Genomic DNA, 20053 nt, shown 5'->3' with positions numbered 1-20053 from the left:
ATGCTGGTCTACCTGCATGGATGTGCTAAACAAGGACAGTGGTTGAGATGGGGTTCTGCTTCAAACGACGTATGGACTGCTGTCATTCCACATCAACGCTGTCCACAACCAACTTCCTCCCCCATCCAATCTAAGACTGTGGGGAAAAAAACTGACTTTGGATTGTGTCAGCTGTGCCATCATCACCACTGCAAACTGCTCCACATCTTAAAAGGTTGCAGCTACTCATTCAAAAATGGAAGATCTAACTGGTGCCATGACCAAACCCTAAGAGTAATCGCATCAGGTCTGGCGCCTTATAATCAAATATGCAAATAAGACCAGTATTGTACCAAAGCCAAACTCAATTCCCGCCATTGCATTCCGTACAGGTGATAGTACATCCTACTGGAACCCAGCCTTGCCACATCCACAGGTAGAAATACAGGACATCCTACAGAAGGATAACGATTGTATGTTTCTGATGGATGAAGACCATAAGCCAATACTGTTCCCTCCACAAATCATGGAAATTGCCAAATGGCCGAATATCACCATCTACTTGGCAGGAACTAAGAATGTGATCATTATTGAATTGACAGTCCTGATGGAGGAGAACCTGTCCAATGCGTTTGCCAGAAAGAAAGGCAAATACAAAGACCTGATAGCTGATTGTGAACATAGAGGATGGTCTGTAAAGTAATTTCCAGTATAAATATGCAGTCGAGGGTTCCACAATACATCTTTCAGCAAATGCCTTGGCTTCTTAGGCATCCTGAAAGGAAAGAGGAAGATTATTATGGACATAGCATTGAAAACTGCCCTGAGAGCGAGCTATTCCATCTGGCTATGCAAAAGCTCGAAGGCCTTCAGACAAATAGAATTACTGCCCACACAAGAAACATGCACCGAGGGAAGTGGGGCGATTGAGTACTCATAAAACTGGTTTAACCCATCAACGTCTGGTCTGAAGTCCAGAAACCTCAGAGTAGAGTTTAGAGTATAGTACAGTATCGTTTCAGATTATTGTTCCAGAAAAAGAGATATTCTGCAACAAGGTGAAGATTTTTCCTGAAGTTATCTTTATAGTAGTATTAGTTCAGGAGTGCTCATCCTAAAAGGGGTGATTGTAATGCTCCAAAGATGACTGTGCAAGTGTTCCACCTGTTAATTACCCCCCCCCCCTGTCATTCCAGATAAAGACATTGAAAAATGCATTTTGTTTCAGGACACATCCAAATGCTTGAAAAATTGCTTCTTTTCACTGTTTGTGCTATTAGACGTAATACATATCACTCTGTAACACAGCTGAGCACACTAAGGCAATTAGCAAACCAGCAGATTTAAAAGCTATATTTAAAAGCCATATTCTTCATAAATTATGGTCCAGAAATTCCCGAGTAGGGAGGAGGGTTTCAATATCTGACAATGGCCTACTGTCTTTTAGACAGTTCCTGACCTATGCCGACAAAACGAATTCGTGCATTCTCTGTGTTTATTTCAGCATGGAAATACTCAGGGTAGAAGCCATGACCCCTATCTGAGGTGCTGAAGCAGAAGGTGAGGAATCAGTGATGAGTTCTATATTGTATCCTTCTCCTCCTCTCCCTACCACCCTTCCCCCACCCCCTCCATCGCCTCCTCCCCTCCAATCGGTTTCCTTGATGCAGGAGACTGACATCGAATCAACGACCTACAGCAACTATTGGGGCTGCCTCTTCATGGTGGTTATATACCCAAATGTAAGACTGGGGGGGGGGGGGGAAATCGTCCCCACTCTTCCTTGCTGCCCAGATATGCCGGAACAGCACGATTGGTCCCCATGGACAGGCCCACCCCTTCTCATCTTCCACATGAGCACCTAACACACAAACACTCAAACACCACACATCACAACTCCACAACAATCGTTTCTTTTTTTTTCTTCTTTGGGGAGTAACTTCCTTCCTGCAGTCCTCCCCTTTCTCCTCATTCTATCAGGAGACATAGAAACCAACCCGGGTCCCCAACCACCTTAACCCCAGAAACGCACTCATAAACTTAATATCGTCATATACAACAAAGATGGTCTCATCAACAAAGCCATGCAACTTAAGAACTTCATTCTCACAAACAACGTTCATATAGTCACCACACAAGAAACCAAATTACACGAAAAAAACAAAACACCGACCATCCCCAAATGTGCACCGATACGCTCAGACAGACAGAGCAACAGAGGTGTAGGCCTCATCAAATACATTCACAATTCAATTCGATACTCAGATATCAGATTAGATACAAAAGCACTTCTACCACCAGACAACATATTTGAACTTCAAGCTTTCAAAATTAAAACTGGAAACAAAGCACACACGAACATCATAAACATTTACATACCACCAGATACATCCCCCACTGGACCAACTAAATACTCACCACAACTATAGAACTTTTGCTCCCTCCCAAACACCATCACCAGAGGGGACTTGAATGCCAAACACACAGCCTGGTAGACCAAACATCAAACACCAAACCATTGCCACACAACTAAATTCATTCATTATATTGAATGACACACACACACACACACACACACACACACACACACACACACACACACACACACACACACACACACACACACACACACACACACACACACACACACACACACCCACCAAGCTGGTTACAATAATCATCAGACATAAAATTCTATTCTCCATCACTTTGCACCACAACCACAGGGGATAAAAGTGCAACAACCCCCTTCAGATCACCTACCTGTCATCCATTCAACCATCCATTGGGACCATACTCTGTGCAGAGTGTTGGTGCTGACTAATCAGTCTCCTTGGCTAGTGGGTACATTCCTGGACAGGTCACCACTCCGACACAGGATACCATCAAGCTGGCACTCATTTTGCTGACCTCGTAAGAATGGCAGGCAGTCAATCCCACCTGGTATTAATTTAACAGCTGAGGGGGATTTGAAACCTGGATCCTCGGATCCCAAGCCCACCACCCTAATCATGAAGCCAACACCAGGCCGTTACCGTTACCACCGTTACCAAAACACAGCTACAGACCTCAACGAAAACAAAAACAAAATATTCACCAATTACAAAAAAAACTTTGTGCACAACACTGAACAAGAATTCCAACAACTCAACAACATCAGCATCATTGACATCCACATCAAACAGTTCAACACGATTATATCAAAACCGCAGCTACTGAACACATTCCAAAGGGCAATGTTGAAAAACACAACCACAACTACATGCCAGAAATCGCACACCTCGTAAAACAATGAGACAACCTAAAACACAACACACCAACACACAAAGCACCAGAAATAGTAGAAAGCATTCAAACACTAAACACAGGTAACAACAACAAAATAACAGTGAAAATAAAAATAAACCAATGTCACCCCCAGGGTGACCAGTATCTTGCCAAAATGTGAACATGAGTGACTTATTTATTCGATTAAAGTTACTCAAAAAATAAGGGTTTCGTCGACCTTGATGCTTGACCTTTTTGTGACCTTGACCTTTGACCTTGACTTTTATATTTTCGTATGGTTAATGGTATCTCTCCAGGACCGTTGTACATGAAATATCAAGAGGTTTTGATGAGAACTGAGGAAATAAAATTTTCATGAAAAATACGTTTTTTCGTCATGACGTCATTAAATGACATCATAGCGTCAAACTTTTGACAGATCTCGAAAGCACTTATCAATCGCTTTTATATGAGGTATTACTCGATATGGTATCTAAGATTTCAAAATTTGACCTTGGGGTCAAAAACTTTCGACCTCCAGCGCTAACCATGAAGATCAAGGCCGATCGCCACTAAAAATTAATCAGCTGAGCGCCAGACCATGAACTATATTCCCATGAAGTTTGAAGACGATGCGATCAAAATTAGTCAAAAAAATAAGGGTTTCGTCGACTCCCCTGATTTGCGACAAAGTGACCTTGACCTTTGACCTTGACCTTGAAAATTTTATGCGCTAAAAGAGACCTCTATAGGACTCTGATATGCGAAGTTACAAAAATTTCCAATGATAACTGTGCTCTGCAGAGTGATCGATACGTGATTACAGACAAACAAACAAAAAAAATAAAAAATAATAAAAAAAAACATAGAAGCTGACTAACATATCTTGCAAAAACTTCGTTTTGGCAAGATAAAAACACAAAACTGGCACTCCTCTTTACACCCACTGGACAAATGAACCAATACCAAACATTTGTATAAAACCATAAACAGCATCACCAACTCCAACAGTGGCAGAACAGCCTCACATGCAGCCATAACTACCAAAGAAAACATCCCATCAGAGAAACAACAAGCTAACATCCTCAAAGACCACAACGCAAACACAAGTCATATAGCACCCAGAAAAGATGAAAGAAGTTTAAAAAGACGTAAACTAAGCTGCCACTCAACACCACCATCACGCCATTCACTCTTGCACAAACAACAAAAAATCGATTTTTTTTAAAAATCAAAAACTCACTCGCAAGCTACCAGCCTTGACAACATGTTCAATGTACATTTAAAACACCTTGGACCACATGGAATATCAGCCCTCACAAATATAAACAATTTCTCCTACCAACACTCAAGAATTCCCCAAATTTGGAAACAAGACAAAATCATTACCATCCTCAACGCAAATAAAAAAATATAAATACATATATATATATATATATATATATATATATATATATATATATATATATATATATATATACATACACATATATATATATATATATATATATATATATATATATATATATATATATATATATATATATTGTTGCGAATTCGCGCCCGCCGGCGTGCGAATGGCCACGTGACTCGAATCGCGGCACGTCGCCCACCGGACGGACAATTCTGTCGTGACCCGCTCGGACTAACGCCGGGAGCTAGTCACGGGTGGGCCTTTCGGCCTCACCACGATCGTGCCAATCGGCCACCCGCGTGGGATAGGGTTGTTCGCCAAACTCGACCTACCTAAGTACCCACGCGGAGGGTAGACCGGGCGATCGCACCTCACCGCAGGTCGACTCCGGACACGGGCCGCTTAAGCGATCCGTTCCGTACTATCGGGATAATCGAGCGGTGTTATCAACGGCCTCGACAGTTCCGATTAATTATCGGGCGTATTAAGCCCACTACCAACCCTTTACATGAAGCAAGATGGAGATTCAATGAAAGAAAAGACGGAAGCGAAACGGGAAAACAGTTCAACATGATGCACATTTATTCCGCGGCACACGGAGAGCACACATATACAGCCAAACAGAATGCACATATATCAAATGCTACAAAAGAAACAATGACGCAGAGATACTACCGACTACGCGAGCACACGGCAACACTTAAACAGTTTTTACTTCACAGACGGCGCCGACACACATTTACTCAAAAGCAAAACAAAAGGCCACCCTCAAAGACAAGGGAGTAGACGGGGCCTGTGGGCCAATATTTGCGCGGGACCTGAAGGAGTGGTCAGGTCCGTGAGACCGAGTGGATCCTACCCGCGTCTTTGTGATGAGCCGCAAATGTGGCAGCGCGGCGGTGTCCCGACTTCGTGCTCCTTCGCGGGTTTCGTTGGCACCGCTTGGAGTGGGGTGGGAACGGGGCCCCCTTTTCGCACTATCTCAGCGCAGGGGAAAGGGGGAATTGTTGATGCTCTGGGGAAAGAGTATAGCTGGCTTGCTTGGGTCCCGTGACGGGCGATTCCACCGCGACCTCGTCGCCGACCGCAGTCTTCCTTGCCTCAGACCCGAGCTCCTCGGACTCTTCCCCCAATTCTCCTCAGCCGACTGCCGAAAACCACCGGGACGCCCTCGCCTCCCGTCTCCACTCCTCTCTTCCAAACTGACTCTCCGCAACAACTCTTCTTTCTCTCTGCCCCAAAACGCTTCGCTTTTCTGCCACTCCGCTCTTCCAAACTGACTCTCCGCAGATTCGCCTTGCGCTCGGCGCTTTATAGGCCGGCAGGAGAACCCATATGCAAATTTCCGGATCAGGACGAGCTCGGGGGTGGAGCCACGCTCGCCCATTGGACGGAGGAAAAGGGGCGTGAATCTCCCCTGATCCTAGAATTTGCAGATCTCGATTCCACACAGGCGCGCCTGGAGGCGGGGCCAAGCCGCCCCGCGCTTGCTGATTGGACGGATCAGAAGTGGGCGTGTAGAATTCCTGATCCGAATTCTCCTCGGAAAGGCCGCATTTTGTACTTGCGGCTCGGTGCGTATCTTGTAAGAGCCCAGGACAGCCCGACGCTCGGTGCTCACAGGTGGTGCGGGAATGGCCGCAGAAGGAGAGAGGTGAAGGTGGTGGAGGGTTTATGGTGCTGGTTTATGGCCATGGTGCCATTTGGAATTGCGGTGATGCGATGTTTGCGGGAGCGAGTTGTGAAGGTAAAGGTCATGGCTGTTGGCGTTGTTGTTGTGTGATGGTTGGAGCGTGGTTGGTTCAAAATAAAGATAGAACAGAAAAACGGCTATCTCAAAACGTCGCAGCCCGAATGAATCACATTTATTCCCTCTAAACAACGGGTTTGGGGCTAACTACACATGTACTTACAGAGATATCTCACCGACGGGACCTGAACGGTGGTTTGCGAATTTCCACAACCGCAACAATATATACATATATCTTCTCCTTCCTTCGGCTGCTCCCGTTAGGGGTCGCCACAGCGGATCATCCGTATGATCTGCATAGTGATTTGGCACATGTTTTACGCCGGATGCCCTTCCTGACGCAACCCTGGTCGCCTCTGACGACACAGGGATATGGTACACCTATTTTAACTGGGGTATACACCGGCCCAGTACACTGGTACTCACTTCGCCGACCTCGGAAGGATGACAGGCTGAGTCAACCCCCTGGTGTATTAATTCAGTGGCTGAACGGGGCTTGAACTCAGGACCTTTTGGATCCCAAGCCGCTGCCCTAACCACTGCGCCAACACCAGGCTAACAATATATACATATCTATATATATATATATATATATATATATATATATATATATATATATATATATATATATACATATATATACACATATATACACATATATACACACATATATATATATATATATATATATATATATATATATATATATATATATATATATATATATATATATATATATATACATATATATATATATATATATATATATATATATATATATATATATATATATATATATATATATATATATATATAAAAAAATTCTAACAAGCTGTGCATGCTAATCCACTCAGTAAAACATTGTCAACATTGATACGTTTACAATTTCCGATTTTCTTTGACCATACCTATACGTAAGACAAGTCCTATCCAATTATGAGACCATAGGGTCCATTCACACTTTGTGCAGCACATGTTTTGGCAATCTTAGATACACTACTCCCCCTGTAACACACTCTCATGTTGAACCAAAGACACCCCCCCCCCTTGAATCCACCTATTATAAAACAGTGTGTATGTGTGTATTTGTCTGTACCCCTTCATGAAGACAATTCGAGTCGGGTTTTAAAGGCCAATCTTTTAACACGACTGTGTGTTCACGACACTCTATATTTCAGGATAAAACAACTCAAAAAACATTTTCCATTAAAGAGCAATTATGTCTCTTCTATTGGAAATGTCCATGGTGACTTGCAAACCAGGCCTCATTGGGTGGTGTACAGAATCATTAAAAAAATAATAACAAATACAGGACGAAGGGAGGTGAAATTTGCCGCATATGATGTGCAACACACGCAGAGTAAAACGAGTGGTCATTTACATACTCGGATATCTAATAAACAAGCAGTCATCGAATATGGGAAAATGTGTTTTTACAATTGAAATATTTATTTCTCATGAAATAAAAAAATATGGTATCATGAAAGACAGGATTATCAATGAATGCATTACAGATCTGGCGGTCAAAAGAAACAAACAAACAGTCATAGACTGGTACTTACAAAATCGTCAACTTGACCTCTGACCTTGTCTAATAAAAGCTGTCTCCAGAGAAGGTAGCGACACAAACCAGAAGTTTCTACGATGATTCTGTACCAAACCATCAAAAATCGAATGTTTGACCTCACTGTGACCTTGACCTTTGACCGATTTTGACCAAAATCTAATCAGCGCTAGCCATCACCCTCCTGAATCACGTGGTGTGATTTGACATTGGTAGCTTCTTCCGTTCTCGAGTTATAACTTTTTTTGGATGTTTGACCTCACTATGACCTTGACCTTTGACCGATTTTGACCAAAGTCTAATCAGCGCTCGCCAACACCCTCCTGGATCACGTGGTGTAATTTGACATTGGTAGCTTCTTCTGTTCTCGAGTTATCGTGCCTACAAACAAACACACAAACAGAGGACGGAAGTGATCAATATACTTACGAAATCTTTAGATTTCGTAAGTAATAAAGAAGCTATAAGCACACCTGGACATAGGCCGAGGCTTCAGACTTTGGCATGCTCACGATGCTGTACCGTCAAAATGCAATGTCCCAGAAGATAAGGACAATATGGTCACATTTGTACGTGTGGTGATTTAAAATCACGCTTCTTACTATGAAACATCAGATGTTCCAGTCTCCTTGAATATTTCGAATAAAATAATTCCAAATTTTTGGCCATTTTTTATGGGCCTTTGTACTCGTAATTACATAATGCTTTGTTAGACAACAACCCCCCCCCCCACCCAACCCTCCGGGATCGCACAGCGATTGGCTCCCCACCCCTCCACTCACACCAAAGTTTAGAGCAGGGGTCTCCAACCTGCGGCCCACGGGCCACATGCGGCCCCTTAGACGGATTTATGCGGCCCGCGGTGCCATATTAAGTTTACATTACAATGTGGCCCACGATACTGCCAATTTGTCAGGGTCAATGATCAAAGCGTTCTGTAATTTTTATTATGATTTTGATTCATATTAGACACATGTGTTTTTAACACGATTATTCATTTATCATATTCGTTGGCAAGAAAAATATATTCAGCACTAATTTTTGTTTAAATTTCCACATATTAATTACATATATATATATATATATATATATATATATATTTTTTTTTTTTTTCGGAATCTTGCATCCTTTTTATGGGTGCAGCCCTCCGCCCCTCACCACTTTGGTTTTGTGGCCCTCCACCCAAAAAAGGTTGGAGACCCCTGGTTTTGAGCCAGGACTTCTGCAAAGCAAATATCACAGAAGAACATGAAACAATTTGACAAGCAATCCTTCTGTGACAAACAGTGAGAATATTATTCAGTTGATTTTTTTTTCACCTTTTAATTGTGGATATCGACTGTGGGAAAGATCGGCTTACATTTTAAAATAGAATCATTGGGGTTCTGGATAAAAGCGCAAGTGCAGGTAACTGCTTGGGGGACGAGTCACCTGGAGAGTATCAAGAGCACACGTCCTTGAGGTCTGCAACAAATGACTGCATGAGCAGCTCAACTGACGGGTGTAGTTTTGCGTGCCGTTTGTGAATCATGTGTGCCTCAGATTATAAGCACCATGAGGGAGGATAACATCAGATGTTAAAAACAACTTTGTCCATGAGATAATGTAGCTATATATACAATGTGAAGAACCCATGATCTATATAACCCATGATCAAAACCTCTGAAAAAATGGACAGTGCGGCATATTCATTATTTAGAGGAAATTCACTTCATGTTGTTCATATATTCGTGCTTCCAGTGAGAGGGATAACTGATAAATTGTGGTAACAACGTCCAACGACTCCAAATCGTTGATGAAACTTGATTTAATATATGGAATAAGAATCGCTCGTTCATTTGCTTGCACGGCACCTTGCGGGATGAAATCTTCACAACCTCTCATTGAAGCACACAATTTTCATGTCGCAAATCCCAGGGGTCACACAGAGAGCCCCATGGTCCAACTGACCATTTCGTCTGTCAAGTGTTATTTACCCGAGATCCTTCGGACCTTGAGGAATGAGGAAATTGGTTGTTTCCTCCCTGACAGTCAGATCATTAATTTTATTTTATGCCATTCAACCTCTGAAACTACAGACGAGAATGAGTCACAAACCAAAGGAATTCGAGGAATGCAAAAATAACTGCAATTATTTTGTAATAAATTACACCCGGTGCTTAAACATTCAACACAAAAAAAAAACATTTTGTTCCTTCTCAATTTTGCTCCTCGGCGGCACGAGACACTTGTATAAAATAACGTTTGTGACATTCAGAGGGGAACCTTCTCGAAAGAGGGGAACCTTCTTCTGACCATTTGATTTACCGCATGTTGAGTGTACATCGAAAACTGTTCAACGGAGGAAACTGAAACTTTACCACGTGTTACATGACGATTTGATATACCGCATGTTGAGTGTACATCGAAAACTGTTCAACGGAGGAAACTGAAACTTTACCACGTGTTACATGACGATTTGATATACTGCATGTTGAGTGTACATCAAAAACTGTTCAACGGAGGAAACTGAAACTTTACCACGTGTTACATGACGATTTGATATACTGCATGTTGAGTGTACATCAAAAACTGTTCAACGGAGGAAACTGAAAGTTTACCACATGTTACATGACGATTTGATATACTGCATGTTGAGTGTACATCGAAAACTGTTCAACAGAGGAAACTGAAAATTTACCACGTGTTACATGACTATTTGATATACCGCATGTTGAGTGTACATCGAAAACTGTTCAACAGAGGAAACTGAAAGTTTACCACGTGTTACATGACGATTTGATATACTGCATGTTGAGTGTACATCGAAAACTGTTCAATGGAGGAAACTGAAAGTTTACCACATGTTACATGACTATTTGATATACCGCATGTTGAGTGTACATCGAAAACTGTTCAACGGAGGAAACTGAAACTTTACCACGTGTTACATGACCATTTGATATGCCACATATTGAGTGTACATCGAAAACTGTTCAACGGAGGAAACTGAAACTTTACCACGTGTTACATGACTATTTGATATAACGCATATTGAGTTTGCATCGAAAACTGTTCAGCGGTGGAAATTTAAACTTTACCACGTGCTACATGACCATTTGATATTGCACATATTGAGCGTACATCGAAAGCCATTCAAAATTAGAATAAATATGTGTGTGTATATGTATGTATGTATGTATGTATGTATGTATGTATGTATGTATGTATGTATGTATATATATGTATATATATATATATATATATATATATATATATATATATATATATATATATATATATATATATATATATATATATATATATATATATATATATATATATATCGGGCGTAGTGGCATGCGCCTGTAATCCGGCTACTCGGAGGCTTGGGTTGGAGGATCGCTTGAGGATGGGTGCTCTGTGCTTGGCCGTGCTATGGAGAGGGTGTCGGGCAGCCTGGAATCATGGCGAAACCCAATCCTTATCCCTGTGTCGTAAGAGGCGACCAGGGTTGCGTCAGGAAGGGCATCCGGCGTAAAACCTGTGCCAAATCAGTATGCGGATCATAACGGATGATCCGCTGTGGCGACCTCTAACGGGAGCAGCCGAAAGAAGAAGAAGAAGAAGATATATGTATTCTCTAACCATTGGTTAAACATCAAAAGAAGCCACCTGTCTAGATTTCAGGCTTACTTACTCTCTTTTGAAGGCACCTATATATATATATATATATATATATATATATATATATATATATATATATATATATATATATATATATATATATATATATATATATATATATATATATATATATATATATATATATATATATATATACAGTGAAAGAAATGTAAAAAAAAATCAAAACATTCAAACAGCTTGGCACATGTACCTTGACCCCATGGCAAAAGTACACAGTCCAGCAAGACTTTCCCACAAGCATACACGTGCCCCCAAACCCGAAGACTGAAGCACATGGTCAATCAAACACACCCATCCTAACCCTGGAGGGCCAGAATTCATGACCATACAATTGGAACCCTCCTCTATGGGAGTGAGTCCACAGGACTTCACTGGCATGCCAACCTGAATTCTCCTTTTGCAAGGAACCTTTTTATATTAAATTTTTTTTTTCAAAAATCAAACATTCATACAGCTTGGGTGTACACCTTTACTCCCTGGCCAAAGTAGACAGTTTAGAATGCGCATGCGAGGCAAGACTATGCTTTCTACGAATACTACAACTTTCCTCATGATGGACTCACGATTCAGATTAAACAGGAAATAAAATATAATGCATCCCTGTCTGACCTTTTTTCCAATTCCAAACCATCCTGTCTCTCCATACTCTGTTCTTACTGTCGCTTCTGGTTTAGTGACCAGGCTTCTTATCAGACATGTCAGTTGCTCTGACATCCTAATTTCTCTCAGCATAATTCACATCAATTCAATCTAAACAATTGAAAGCTTTGCTATATTAGATATGTTGTGAACCATATTGTCTGTCCATGCATTTGCCTGTCTTCTGTTTAGAGTGGCCACTTTCCGTGCTGAGTTTGACAAGCTGCTGATTGGTTATTTTGCATATTCATTTCACTTTTCTTGATGCAATACAGTCAGTCACATCATTGTCTATTTCAGTAATCTTTAAAATCAACCTGAACATCTGGATAAAAGTACAGTGTCCTGCAAAAGTTTAAACCCCCCTACAATTTTTTCACATTTTGATGTCGTCTGAGATTATTTGATGATGCTTTCAAATCCAACTTAATATTTAGAGTCTTCACCAACTACTTCAAAGTGATAAAACTTAAAGAAATGCAGATAAAATGTGAATAATCTGGATTCACAGAGAAAATCAGATGATTCTGAGTTGCATAACTATTTAAACCCTTTGCCTAATAACCCTAAATCACTTCAGGAGTAAATTATTTGTTTAAAAGGTTACAAAACAAGTGTAATAGGTTTCAGCTGTGTGTAATCAGTGGTTTAACTTAGAAATTAAGCTCCCCCACTTCTCTGAGGAATTTTAAGGTGAAACTCACTTGGTCAACCAACAAGGCAAACATGAAGACCAAGGACCTTTCCAAAGAAGTCAGACATAAAGTGGTGGAGAAGCACAGTTCAGGAGAGAGTTATAACAAGATTTCAGTCACTCACTATCCCTTTGAGTGAGATGAAATCCATCATTAAGAAGTGGAAGATGTATCATACCACCCAGATGCTCCCCAGATCAGGTTACCTATCCAAACTCAGCAGCCAGGCAAGCAGGAAACTGATTTGGGATGTCACTGTAAATCCAACAATGATTTTTAAAGATCTGCAAGGCTCTGTGTCTGAGATGGGGGTCAGTGTTCATCAATCAACAACATCCTCTTCCCTTCACAAAGCTGGTCTTTCTGGGCAGGTGGCAAGAAAGAAGCTATGACTAAAAAGGTGCATCTAAAAGCTCGTATGGAGTTTGCGCAAAAGCATCTTTATGATACTACAGGCAAGTGGAGAAAATGTTGTGGTCAGACGAGACAAAAATTGAATTTTTTGCTCTAAATTCAAAGCATTACATCTGTCACAATCATAACACTGAGCATCACCCAGTTAACATCATCCCTACTGTCAAGCATGGTGGTGGCCGCATTATATTATGGGTCTGTTTCATACAGCAGGGACTGGCAAGCTATCCAGGATAGGAAGGACAATGGACAGTGCAAAGTACAGGAGAATCTTTGATGAAAACCTGCTTGAGTCAGCCATGAATCTGAAACTGAGTAGGAGATTCACATTTCAGCATGATAATGATCTGAAGCACAAAGCCAAAGCCACACTAGAGTGGCTGAAAAAGATAAAAAAAAATGTTCTTGAGTGGCCCAGTCAAGGTCCTGACTTGAACCCAATTGAACATTTCTGGTGAGACTTGCAGTTTGCAGTCCATCGACAATCCCCTTAAAACATGGCAGAACTAGAGCAATTTTAATGCGAAGAATGGGCAAAGATTTCACCATGTCACTTTGCAAAGCTGGTGGAGACCTACCCAGAAATGCTCAAAGCAGTCATTGCTGCAAAAGGTGCTTCCACCAAGTACTGACCGAAGAGGTTGAATACTTTTGCATCCAGTGAATTTTGATTTGTGTATGTGTTTTTGCTAGTATTCCCAGCATGTATCTTCCTTCAACTTTAAAAATGTTTCATTCGATCTCCTCAGTTGTGAATAAAAAAAGTTAATTAGGAAAAATTGTTTCTACATAATTCGTAATTTATCGAAGTGTGGCATTATTGGTCGGGGGTGAATAGTTTTGCAGGCCACTGTAGATTTAAAACAGATCTTCATGGAGTAAAACACAATTTAAAATTGGTATATTTTGCCCTCTTGCGAGTCAAATTGAACCTCCGCCACCCGATGTTGCACCACCATTTTGAAGTGTGCAAAATATAAGTAGCTCACAGCTTTGGCTTTGAGTAAAACCACGAGTGCAACACTATTAACCTTTTTAAAATCCATGAAATAATTTAAATTGAAAGAATAACTTGAACTTTTCACATCACTGAGAACAGATACTTTTTCTTGCTTTTCCCGTTCTTAGGCCGGGTACTTTTCCTCGTCTGTATATTATCTGATAATGTAAAAGTGCGTGTCAGTGAAGCATGTAATGGTGAAATTTAATTTCTCATATTATGTTGCAAGGTGGATTGAATAATACTGTTTGAACATTTCAGAGTTCCTGTTCACATAAAAATACCTGTTAAAAGTTGCACATCTTCAGATGTAAAAGGCATTCCATCAGTCTGTAAAATATCAATGATGGCACAGTGTTATGGTTATGAAATGAACCTCAATAAATCACGACAGTATCGGAAAACTCATTATAGGACTCGGATTGTCACAGGCAGTGTCTTCCACAAACAGCTCGGGATGAATGTTAATCAGCATCTCAAAACATTGATTGGTAAAGGAATGAAATTCAAGAGGTAAAACATGCAGAACGAGAAGGGCACTCGGTGGAGCGCACAACTCCACCTGGATCCGGATTCAGATCAAAATGATTTTTTGAAAACAAAATCAAAATGATTCTTCCTTGTCACTCACCAAACCTGTCCACCATGTTTCATAATAGTCTGTCCACAACTTTTTATGATATCATGCTAAACTGTATATAATTTTTGGCTTTGTCTCTCAATGGCAAAGAATCACTTAAAAAAATTTCGTATCCAGATCTTCACTAAAATCCAATCAATTTGGCCTTGTCACACACTCAAACTCTCCAGCAAATTTTGACCGAATCCGTCCACAACCTTTTGAGATATCCTGTTCAAAGAAAAACGGAAAGGGGTGAAAACATAACCGCTGCTCACCTTCGGTGGTAGAGGTAATTAATTCCTTTCATTGTTATGGCATGTATATGTGACATTCTCCAAATTCATTAGATGCACATGCTTGTCAACTAAATTAACTATATTGATGACTTTCAGTGTGTTTCTCACATATAGTATGCCATTGCTTCAACAAAAGTGTTTTCTGCCATTTACACATTCGAATGGACAACTGCAGACTTCAGTAACATGGAACGTAATGAAAGGTTTGAGGTAATTTGGCCAATTGCAGATATGCTTGTTGAAAATTGTGTGATTGATCTGTTTGCAAGCTCCAGTAATTTATCTGATACTTCACCCCACGTCACGTTATTAGTCCAATTCAGTACACCACAGTACATCTGTATTTAGGTTGTCAATGTTAGAGATACCACCATATCTTTGGCAATCGATCAGTCATTGTGTACTTGTAACTTATCCAAATTACCAACCTAAAAGTTAAAACTTAATTTAGATCAAGCAAATGGCAATAATGGGGCTAATATATTGAAGGTAAGGAAATGGATATGCAGTATTAAGTTTATACAGATTACCCCCTGAAAAACAGAACCCACCATTTATCTAATATTTTCTGTCTTACTAATGACAACTTCTTGTTTTTACAGTGATTAACGAAAAGCAAACCACAAAACAGACTACAAAAGTTGGCGACAATTCTTCCCTTTTTAAAGATTCCGTGGACAATTAGGCAAAATAATTATTCTGTCGAGACTTTTCATAAAACGGACTCCAGTACGAGAAGACTCAAATCGAGTTGAAATGGGAGTTTGGAAATTACACTGTGCCCTGAAAGTCACAAATATTTACCTGGGTCAAAAGGTTCAGAGAAAAGGCACTGCTGCAAATCTCAACAGTCAAAGTGCTTAAGGACCAACGCATTTGGGACGTCCTCAAGATGTAAGGTTTCTTGAAAACATTGACCTTGTTTGCGATTCCTTGGGCAGAAGCTCAAGAGATCTCTCAGGCGTTGGGGTCTAGAGCTTGGAATTTCAAGTGAATCAATGAGAAGAATTCTCATCCATGATATGAAACTGTATCCATACACAATTCAGATTAAACACAAACTGACTGCAGCCCATATGCAGAAAAGAGAGACAACGTCCAATGGTTTGCAGCCAAGATTAAAGAAAAGCCTAACTTCCTTGACAATGTCTGGTTTTCTGATGAGACCCATTTCCTTCTTTATGGGCACTTCAACTCCAAGAACTGTGTATAGTGGGGATCAACACCCCCAATTTACTGCTTGAGTGACCTCTCCACTCAGAAAAATGCACTGCCTGGGTCACAATCAGTAAACATGGAATCTTTCACCCTTTCTGATATGAGGACAATACAGGCAAGGCATGCATTGACTGTCAACACAAAATATTACATTGAAGTTCTTGGGAAGTTTTGGAGAGACCTAGGCAGTTGCAGGGTGGGTTTCCTGAGAGGAACAATATTTTCAACAGGTTGTTGCCACTCACCATACTTCAAATGATTCACTGAACTGCCTCAGCACACACTTCGACAGAGTCACCAGTCGAAGATTTTCTTTTGAATGGGCCCCATACTCACCACATCTATCACCACCAGATTTCTATCTTTGGGGCTCTCTGTAGGACAACATCTACAGAGGAAGGCCACAATCCATTGAATAATTCAAAGCAACAATTAGCGATAAAATTTGCTCAATTCCTATTGCGGAATGTGTCAGGGTGAGCAACCATTTTGCCCGTCGAATGCAAGTGTGCTTGCAGTGCTGTGGCAAATATTTAGAGCATGCCATTTAAGCACAGTTAAGCACAGTCAATCCTGGCCTATTCAAATTCATCTCTGCCAAGAATTGTGCCATTTGAGTGATAAATAAGGATTTTATTCGAAATAGTATGGGTTTGTTTTTTGTAGTCACCTTGTAGGTTATGGATAATTTAAAGCACAGGCATAACAGGCCAAATGGCCTCAACATCATTAATTTTCTTTGTATCTAACCCGACCTTTGCTTCAAGCATGAGAGCCTCACCTGCCATTCACCTGCCTTTTGTAGAATACTTGTTTCACTGTAAACTGGGACTGTGATCAGGAGGCCCTGGAGAAGGATCACAAACCATCCCCACATCATGGCCTCAAAGCCTGGAAGTGCAAAGTGCAGAATGTGTCAGACATGAGATTGTCTAGCACAAAAAGAATGGTAAGGTGTGGGGTGGTGAGTGAATGAGTGATTATGGGGGTGGGTAGTGATTCCACTCTTTCCCTCCATATTATGTTCAGAGTTGTGAAATACAGAAACATATGCCATCCATTTGATGCCAGAGTGACACAACTCAATCCAACTTAAACTCTTCCTTTATTTTCACTTTACTCATTTCCCCCACTACACCCAAAAGACTTTGCATAGCTTTGCTGCTCAGAGTTTGAAGATTTTTTTTTGACATTTCCAATGCGAAGATGAAATACCACTGATGTGTGTTTTGTAATCATGAAGTAAGGTAATACACCATATAGAGTGATGATACAGAAAAAAATGGCTGCCCATTCAAATGTGTAAGCAATGATACACTCATAAATTCCTCGAGAGTGAAGTCATAAGCATTTAAAAGCCATACATTTTATTCTTGAGCGTTTTCTGAACTACCAGGATATAAAAAGATGCTAGAATACATCGCAAAAGTACCAAACGAGAGATCGCAAAATCGCAAATTTGTACTTCTTCTTTTCTTCTTCTTACCTTCAAAGACAATGTTAAACTGTAGCCCAACTTAACTGAATAACTGCTGAAGCTATGATGGTGATTCCAACACTAGGAAGTTACTTTGTCTCTAGGCTAGTGCATGTAACCCAAAATTTACAAATATATAAAACTTATTGTTTTATTAGGAAAAGAAATTGAATGTAAATGTAGATTCAACCAAACCAGGCTAGGATCATGGGAGGGTGAAACAGGTTCACAAACCACCAAAGGGGATTGAGGGTGTGGAGAAAGGGGAGGGTGTGGAGGGGGGGCAGGGGGAAGCAGAAGTGGGGTGGTGAACATGCATGAGGAGGGAAAAACACAAAAACGAATAACTTCAAAATCATTTCCAATTGATTTGACAATATGCACTACATCTGAGCTAATGTTGGGGAACAGGGAAGACTGTAATGTTTGTTTATTTAAATATCCCTTTGTAATCATTATAAGTGCTAAGTATTGACTGTGTCGTCGTAGTGCCATGAAGTGTGTATTCGTGAGCAAATTCCCATCTTATTTTCTAAGTATGTATTTAGGTTAAGTGAAATGTAAACAATGGCCTCTGTTTTGAATCTTATTCCTCACTGATAGATCCATCAAGGTCATAGCACACCTGGATAGCTTAACGACACACCATTGTACCAATGCTAAAAGAGCAGAGTACCAAACATTAAGGCAGTACAAGACCTGAGTACAAAGCGTTCAAAAGAAATGTGGTTTAGAATTAAGTAGTTAGGAGTAGGCATGTTGGATCAATTGGACAAGTGGTTGTGGGGAGGGGGGGGAGGCGACAGGAAAACAAATATCAGCACAATCCTTCAACACCTTGCCTGAAGAAGTCAAATGACCACTAATGTTATTAGTTAAACAAGCACGCAGAGTAACATATGGCGAGAATGCAAACTCAATAATATTCACAACAGTAATGTTATGCTTTCAATATATATATATATATATATATATATATATATATATATATATATATATATATATATATATATATATATATATATATATATATATATATATATGAATGATCAGAATCATATATGCCGACACCAAGCTGGAGCTCCTTTCATATTAAGTTTAAGCATTTTATGAAAACAAATCGATTATATATATATATATATATATATATATATATATATATATATATATATATATATATATATATATATATATATATATATATCCAATGCCATTGCTATGTTTTCCGGTTTCTTTACACACTATTTCGAACAAACAGTAATCAGAGGTTTTAATTTTCCATAATAATTTATGCATCAATAAACCTCACGCTTCAATTGCCTTTCACATGATAACATTTGTCTGTAAGTCAACATTTTAGTTGCAACTCATGCCAAACTCACCTGAGCCGAGATATTGATTCACTTGAGTGCGAACTCAATTCAAGAAGTCTTGTGAGGTCTTCGGGGATGACGAGTACAAAAGTGAGACCAAATTGGTTTCACACTGCAAACAGTGTGTTGAAGTAAAGGTCAAGTTTCTTGTTTCTCTAGATCGCAAGTTTCTTGTTTCTCTACATCATTGGAAGCTTCAAGTTTTACTGTCAAACGTACTTGCTACGTGACATTCTTCGGCATGCTGTGTGACATCCTCAACTTGGCAACCACACCCTGCATCATAAACTTGTTTGAGGTTTTTTTTGTTGTCAAGCCTGCTGGACAGCATAATATTTTCTCCACCCTCTTTCTCTCCCACCCTCCACTGAATCATTTAGTAAGAAATCACATAGCTTTGATCTGTATTCTATGTTCTGTATTCTATGTTCAATTGGAACATCACCAAATGGTAGCAGAATGCTGCAGCTTGGTTTTCAACCGATGAAAACTGACTCTTAAGCTCAGGTGTAAGAACGAACATCTCCATTTTGGCCAATATGCCTTGGAAGTTGGTACCAGTATCATTCACCATTCTCAGCCTTCAGAAACTGCTTGGTTTAATAGTGGGTAACACCAAGCATATATAAATGTACATACTGACATTGTCAACGAAAGT

General features: G+C 40.2%; 1 protein-coding gene across 6 annotated transcripts in view; it reads right to left on the bottom strand.

Moving 5' to 3' along the window:
• Positions 1–19663, bottom strand: part of LOC147013243 (adhesion G protein-coupled receptor F5-like) — a 104264-nt gene extending 84601 nt beyond the window's left edge. For all 6 annotated transcript variants that reach the window (XM_085854915.1, XM_085854916.1, XM_085854917.1 and 3 more), the window contains exons 1-3: positions 19405–19663; positions 17327–17436; positions 14694–14739 (exon numbers count right to left, since the gene is read on the bottom strand). In XM_085854915.1, the coding sequence (XP_085711041.1) occupies positions 14694–14739; positions 17327–17425 (145 nt within the window). In that variant the 5' untranslated portion in view covers positions 17426–17436; positions 19405–19663. The remainder of the gene's footprint in view (positions 1–14693; positions 14740–17326; positions 17437–19404) is intronic.
• Positions 19664–20053: the final 390 nt, after the last annotated feature.

This window comes from Eptatretus burgeri, chromosome 14 (assembly GCF_056783735.1).
Source record: "Eptatretus burgeri isolate ZD-2024b chromosome 14, Ebu_testis_v1, whole genome shotgun sequence".
In the NCBI taxonomy this organism is placed as follows: Eukaryota; Metazoa; Chordata; class Myxini; order Myxiniformes; family Myxinidae; genus Eptatretus; species Eptatretus burgeri.
Note: the sequence above shows the minus strand (reverse complement) of the source record. Positions and strands in the feature narration are given on the sequence as shown.